The 7,761-nt window shown below is 39.8% G+C and overlaps 1 protein-coding gene across 1 annotated transcript; it reads right to left on the bottom strand.

Moving 5' to 3' along the window:
• Positions 1 to 711: 711 nt before the first annotated feature.
• itln4 (intelectin 4) lies at positions 712 to 4,516 on the bottom strand. The gene is made up of 9 exons (XM_087261334.1): positions 4,462 to 4,516; positions 3,365 to 4,312; positions 3,110 to 3,202; positions 2,886 to 3,020; positions 2,423 to 2,670; positions 1,874 to 2,032; positions 1,667 to 1,787; positions 1,417 to 1,520; positions 712 to 1,159 (listed from the first exon to the last, which is right to left on the bottom strand). The coding sequence occupies exons 3-9, from the start codon at positions 3,177 to 3,179 to the stop codon at positions 1,007 to 1,009; spliced, it is 990 nt and encodes a 329-aa protein (XP_087117460.1). The 5' UTR covers positions 3,180 to 3,202; positions 3,365 to 4,312; positions 4,462 to 4,516; the 3' UTR covers positions 712 to 1,006.
• Positions 4,517 to 7,761: the final 3,245 nt, after the last annotated feature.

Here is a 7,761-nt window from a genome sequence, read left to right as displayed (position 1 = left end):
TGGAATGTGCAATCAATGAAGATTGGCCACCAGGTTGGTCAAATTTATCCATGACACCCTCAACACTAAGTTGGCCAGTGTTAAGTTTCATTGTCCAGCCCTTGTATGCTAAACTTACAGTTTACAAAAAGTTTACTGTGACACTCAGAAATCTTCCATGTGTGGCCAAAATAAACATTATGACCCTAAATTGAATAAAAAAATACTAGGGGAAGCATGTCACATTGGGAAGAAAGTCAATGTGTGTGGCTTTACTTATTCTCCTTGACAGACTAGATATTTTTATTTTCCAAACAAAAAATATTTTTACTCTACAGTGCTGTAAATCATCATGCACTCTCAGAAAAAGGGTATGTGAGTCACTGGGGTGATTTCTTTTTAAAAGGTACAGATTTGTACCTAAAAGGTCCATAGTAATACCTCAAAGGTACATATTGGTACTTAAAAAGTACAAGAGTGTTCCTCTTAAAATTCTCAGGTTTTAATATATACGTTTGAGGTATCAATAAGGACTCTTTAAGTACAAATGTGTTCCTTTTGAAAAAGTGCCACCCCAGTGACAGCTTGCAAATATTTATTTCTAAGAGTGTAATCATGTCAGATTTGTAGTCAGAGATTTAGTTTGTACCATTTATTTTATGTAGAAATATACAAAACAAATATGGAAAATATCTTAATGAAGTTAATATATTACCACTAAACAGGATCCACTTGTTTTATTTGAACATTACCTTTATTTGATTCATTGGTATACACTTTTGAACAGCAGTAAGAAACAAAAACATTTGAGTGAAAGTCCAATAATGGTTAATGTTAGAGGCTAATTTCCTTTTACAGTTTTAAACACCACGACCACATATTTGTTGATTACAGATCAGTATGGAGGATATAGCGTAGGATATGCTAAAGAAAAACATTTGAGCAAAAAATGATTATGCAACATTCAGGTGTAAATTTCTGTGGTATATCTTAGAGAGAAGGATATAATGAGGGTATTTTTAGATTTTCAGCGATAAAAGAGAAGTACAGCAGCCTCGGTTATCTCTTTGGATGCACTCCATCCTTCATTAGTACCATAACCATCCCAGTCAAAACCTGCAAAGTCTCCACACTGTCTAGGGGACGCCTCAGGAAAGAATCCACCTCCGCCAACACAGAACTGCAAGAATATAAGAACATTACTAAAAGTCCACTTTTTCAAAATAGATTGGTATAAAAAAGTACATTTGTGTGTGTGTGTGTGTGTGTGTGTGCGTGTGCGTGCGTGCTCGCGTGCGCTTCTTTTTCTGAAAAGCCACACACCTTCTATTTAGATACCAGAAAAATATATATTGCATATTGTATAAAAGTATAGCACTAATAATATGGCACTAATAATATGGCACTTTTAAATAACAAAGAAAAGTCTTAACTTACATGTTCAGAGTTACAGCCAGTCGGTTTAACACCTGAGCAAAGAGCCAAGGCAGCGTTTTCAGTATTGAAGACTCTGAATGTGATGTATCCAGGGTCAAAGTTTGCTGAAAAAAAATGAGTTGTATTTCGTTGAGATGTGGTGAGGCTTTTAAATAATATATCATGACTTATTCACATACACTGTTACATGGTGTATACATTTTCTTAAAAATATATATTTGAATTATTAGATTAAAAGGAGTTGCCATACTTCTTGAATAGGGACCATACAGCAGTTTGGTAGACTCTGTACTTCCAGTATCATACACGATTGGAACAGCAGGACCATTGTCGATGTTGCATGACCCTAATCCATACCTCACAGGGAATTTCTACAGAAAAAAAATATTTACAATAATTTGCCTGTATTTTTTTGAATACGTCAAACTCCAGAACTGGCATCTAAAGTGTATCTGACCTTGAATAAATTGAAAAGGTTTCCTCCATGTAAGGTTAGGAAGCGATTGTCAGTGTGGTATCTCAGGATGGAGGCAGTAGTCCAACGCTCCAACTCAATGTTATTAGGAACGTGCCACACAGACACATCCTGAGCCGGAATGTCAAAGTATCCAGGATTCTGTGACAGAAATGAAACATCTACACATCTGAAGTATATTTATTTTCTTAATATACTGGCTGCTAAATGCTTGATTCTGATTGGCTGATGAACATTCTTAGTTGTGCATTTATTTTCAGATAAACACACAGCTAAATAGTTCCAGGCCGGTCTTGACTGCATTACAGTTTCATATCACTACGCTGAATCATGTCAGTTATTTCACAGCCTACAACATCCAAATATCAGAACAAAATAAAAGACTATGGATAAAATGTCATTAAGTTTGGTAACCAACTTTGCATTGACTACATTACCACCTCTAGTGTTCATTATTTGCCAATAACTCATTGACCCACTATCAGTTATTCCTCTTTTTTTAAACTAGCGAAAAGTAATAATAATGTATACCTTATAATCGTCACTTGTAGAAGCCTCTACACTTCCAAATGTGACTGTATTAGCCCATGTCCCTTCACCATTAGGCCTGTTTGGATCACTGCCCTGCTCGCTAGACCAGCGGTCACCAACTGTACACTTTCCGTACAGGTTGTTTTCATGAACACTGGCCACCAGCGTCCAGCCTCCACCTGCAGTGGTCATGTCACAGTATGTCTGGTAAAGTACTCCTTTTGAGGAGATCAGGTAGTACAGGCCATCTGTGTGAACAAAGCATCCCTCAGATTAATCCTGCTGATGCTTATATATATATAAATATATATTTATTCATGTAAAACTGTTAAGTCGTCCTAATGAAATGTCAAGAATTGTGTTGTTTTAGCTCAATAAGTAGTTTAAACAAGTTAAAAATGTTTTTTGATAACCAACTTTGCATTGACTATATATATATATATATATATCATAATTAACTTACCATCGTAAACCTGATACTTGTCCTGAATTTCTTTGCAGCTTCGAGCAGCATATTTAATCCTGCCCTGAAGTTTTGCTATTTCAAGGTTGGGGCTGTCATCACTGTTTTTGCCGCATGGTCTATCTTGGTTATCCACTGCAATATGAGACAATAAATACTTAAAAAGTAATTTTTAGGATAAATTTGTTTTAGTCCAAACATATTATTGTATATATTATACTTACAATATATGATGCTTGCAGCCTCACAGAGCAATAAATTCAGTGAGAGACTGAGAAGGATCCTGAAAAACATTTTTGTTTTACAAAAAGGACAATCTGTGAATAAAAAGAGAAAAGTTATACACAGTTAAACTCAAAGCTGTAAAGCTAAAATTGTTAGGTTTGTGAAAATTCACTTATTAAAAGCATTAATTATTATTATTATTTTGTGTATACATTTTTAACATTAAGTTTTATTTGTTGTCCAAGAATTCTTACAGGTTTTTCTTTCTATCTTGTCTTGGGTTCCTCTCTTCTGAGTTGGCGAGGCATAGTGAAGTTCAGTATTTATACAAAATCAGACGCGGAACAAGGAAAACAAAGGAGATCTGATGACCACTTGAACAAGTATGGTTAGAGCCAAAAACAAATAGCTTAACCATATTAAGAAAATAAGTGATGTAATGAGTGAAAGGAGGAATCTGTTGACCTAGACCATTATGGAATGAGTGAAAAAAGGAATTTATTTATATTATTTTTCCATTAAAATTCATTAAACATTAGTACACAAACAGATTGTCGGTTACAATAGTATAAACTCTTTTGTATGACGTTAGCAGATTAACAGGTTTTAGATCCCTACATTCCACTGAGCAATTTACTGTATATTACATGTGACTGATAGAATAAGGAAAGCTGCAGATGGTGGCAAATATTGTGGGATGGTCATGCTGGACCTCCAAAACACATTAGATACATTTGGTAAAATTTTATCATGTGAATTAGGGCCAATTAATTTTAACGAGGAGTCTCTAAAGTGCCATCAGTTTTATCTGGATAATAGAAGCAAGAGAGTTGATATTAATTGTATATGATCTGATCCCTTAACATTCAAGAGTTCCACATATTTTAAACCCAATTATTATGAAAGATAAATTGCGAAACTCACAAAATATGTTCACTCAATTTGCCACTGATTTGCATACACCCATGCTATCAAGATAAATTAGTTTGAATAATTTTAAAAGTTCATCCTACGCAGTAAAGAATGAGAAGGATCTGGATGCAGATTCAGTGCAGTTGCAAGGTGAGCTGCAAGCAATGATTTTTTGATGTGCACCCCAACCCTCACAGTGACGTGACTAGCTCCATTGAGTGCATTGTGTCTGACATTGCATCTCTAGTATATGCAGTCTCAGGCTCAGTTTGCAAATTCAAGTCTGCATCCTGGCAAAAATGGTTTAAAGAATTAGTTTTGTTAACTGTAAGCAAGACTGTGTTTTTTAAATACTGTAGGGCTTGACACCTAAAAAGTGATTAATGTGGTTCCAAGTTATTTAGTAAATTATTTTCAAATGATGAGGGAAATAACATACCTATTTTACAAGGGGGTTGAATTTTAATGTGTCCATTTTAGTTTAGAACTTTGCTGTGGGAGAATATGTTTTTACACACCGATGCAATTATTGGGAATAAATTGGCAAAATCAATCAAAGAAATAAAAGATTCAGCGATATTTTAAAAAGTGGTTAAAAGATGATTGTTGCAATTCTTTGTAATAACAGTGAGAACCACATTGGAAATAAACTAAGAGTTTTTATCATCGTCAGTTTTCTGGTCGTATACTTTAAGTTGTACACTTGGAGGTGTCGTATACAAGAGATACTTTCTGTTTTTATTTACATTTTAATTCTTGCTTGTTTTATTGAACCTGTCAAATAAAATTCCTTTTAATTAAACTCAAAACAATGCAAACATGACAGATTTAATCCATAAAAGTGTTTTTATCGAATCCATGCTTGTGATACTCTCTTAAAGTTGTGATGCTTTGATTAATTCCACTGGTAGCAGGAAGAAACATGCCATGAGGAAACAGTGTGTCAAAACACACAAATGCGTTCTTGGCATTTCAAGAGAATGTGAGCAGGTAAACTCGTGCCAGGTCTGAAAGCTTCACGTGATGTTTAATGAACAAATTTCTTAAGGACAACATGCAGATGTTTTGATAAGGTTAAATTCATCATTGACAATCGTTCTATTATCCAGTCAGCATAAGACTAATGCCAATAATCAAGCATTATCGGATGTGTGTAGCCAACTAGCTCAAGGAGGAAATATTAAGAATTAATCATAATAAATTATAATATTTAGATAAGCTATACGCTTACACTTAACAACTTTAGATCAAGTGTTTGTTTGTTTAAAGAATATTTATTTCTGGGTCATATGAAATAACCTTGTTAAAATGTAAAACTAACAGCAAAAGAGGCATGATTAGGGACACCAGTTATGAGCAAATAATGTGCAACTTCAAGTGTGTTACAAATAAGGCTTTATTAACTACAATAAACACTTAAACTAATCTAACATACACACATTGAGTTGGTACAGGAAGAGGCAGTAAAGAGTAAAGAAGAAAAGCATCAAGTTATAGCAGTATTTGATATTCAGCAGATTTAAAGCCTGAAGAAAACATTCAGGTTTGTACCTCTATGATGACATTGTTTTCATTCATTCAATTTCTTGTCGGCTTAGTCCCTTTATTAATCCAGGATCGCTACAGTGGAATGAACCGCCAAATTATCCAGCACGTTTTTACGCAGCGGATGCCTTTCCAGCCGCAATCCATCTCTGGGAAATGACACTGTTCTCTTTCATCATCTCGTGTTCGAGATCCACCTATGGGAAGGCATCCGTGCCTGACCTCTGCAGAAGCATCCAATTGCACCAAGTCTGGCTTGACAGACAGAAGCGCGTGCCCAATGGCAGGTAAAGAACCGCCCCTTTACCTGTGCGCATAAATCATTCTGCACGCGCTGCTATTCCTCAGTTAACATTCTTGCTGACTCTGCAACTCTACAGCTCGGTTGGATTACTGCTGCTCATTTACGAGTCTTCAGGAGGACATATCTTTCGATCAGCCTCCACCAGACGTGACAGTCTGTTATCCGACCAGGTTAGTTGTGGTTTCGCATCCCGAGCTGCCCACGCTCCTCTTACACCTGTCCCTGTCCACGGCTGCCCGCCTCGAATATGTCACTTTCTAAATCTGCCGCTTCTCCCGAGCACTCATCACGGGCCTGCCCGGCCGCATGTGGCGCGCTTATTGCTGCAAAGGACCCCCACCCCTTCTGTGTTGTCTGCTTGGGCCTCAACCACGCTCAAGAGGCGTTGGAAACCCCGGAGAATTGCAGCCATTGTCTTAAATTACCGAAAAAGCTTCTGCGGCGTCGTACGAAAGTTGCAGCGACTCAATGTGTTGAATTTTCCGATTCGGATGGGGGACATGGTGACGACAGCGCGCAGGCGGGGGACTCCTGGAGCGCTATGTCTCTCGACTGGGCTGACCAGCCCAATCCTGCGTTCCCCGAAGAGGACATCTTCGTGGGTGTTCCGCCGTTCGCTGATGAACCGGCCGGTTCTGGCGACGATGACGACGCGGGTCTTCTGGGTGTTTCAGAGGATGAGGAGGCCATCCTGCCCTCTGGTGCTCCCCAGATTCCTAGATGTGTGTGAGCGAGCGGCCGCTCTCCTCAACATCGAATGGCCAGCTCCACAGAGTGCCACCGACCAGGAGAGGGACATTTATGATGGATAGTTGCTGGGGCCTCCACCAGGCCCGAGGAAAAAACTTTTTCCCGTCCTCCCAGCGTGTGCGAAGCACATGAAGCACTACTGGGGCGACCCGCTCAACCTTAAACAAGGTCTCGCGGGTCTGGAAGTTAAGGATATGGCATCGATCGGCATGGGTGACCCACCCGTTATCGAGCCAGAGCGCATTCTCTCTCTTCTGAATTGTCTCTCACAATTCAGGGAAGGAGCAAGGGTACAGTATCGTACATGTCTCAGACTACAAGGTCTCATGGCCTCGGCTATTCATGTTCTGCCACTAGGCCTTTTGAGAATGAGGGCATTCATGAAGTGGGTTTTATCTCTTCATCTCAGCCCGTTATGCGATCTCTCCCTTTATGTCACAGTCTCGCGCTCGTGCACAACAGCGCTGCACCACTGGAGGAACGCAGAGTTTTACGCTCATGGGAGTCCCCTCGGGGCTGTCATGATGCGCAAAGTGGTAACGACAGATGCCTCGCTGACAGGGTGGGGCGCCACACAGGAGGGCAGGATAGTGAACGGCGTGTGGTCTCACACACTTCACTCAGCCCACATAAATTATTTGGAGCTTCTCACTGTGTGGAAAGCTCTAAAACATTTTCTGCCCCGCCTGCAGGGGTATCATGTGCTAGTGCAGTGCGACAACACTACAGCTGTAGCACATATCAACCGCCAAGGGGGGATGCGATCCTCCAAGCTCCACGCCTTAGCTCACAAGCTTTTAGTATGGAGCAGGCAACATCATTTTCTGTCATTACGGGCGACGCATGTCCCAGGCGTTCTGAACAGGGGTACAGACCTTTTGTCAAGGGGGAACCCACTCTACGGGGAGTGGCATCTCCATCCTCAAATAGTGGGCCTGCTTTGGAAGAGATTCGGCCAGGCAGACGTCGATCTCTTCGCCTCGCGCAAAAACGGCCATTGTCCTATGTTCTTCTCGCTACAGGACGAGGATGTCCCCCTCGGCGTGGACGCACTGGCTCATCCATGGCCCAATGTGCTGCTCTATGCGTTCCCTTCTCTTTGCCTAATAACCCCAACCCTAGTCAGGGTGAAGGAACAAG

The sequence above is a fragment of the Danio rerio genome, chromosome 7 (assembly GCF_052040795.2).
Source record: "Danio rerio strain M-AB ecotype USA chromosome 7, GRCz13ab, whole genome shotgun sequence".
Classification (NCBI taxonomy): domain Eukaryota; kingdom Metazoa; phylum Chordata; class Actinopteri; order Cypriniformes; family Danionidae; genus Danio; species Danio rerio.
The sequence above is the reverse complement of the archived record's forward strand: the minus strand, read 5'-3'. Positions and strand labels throughout refer to the sequence as shown.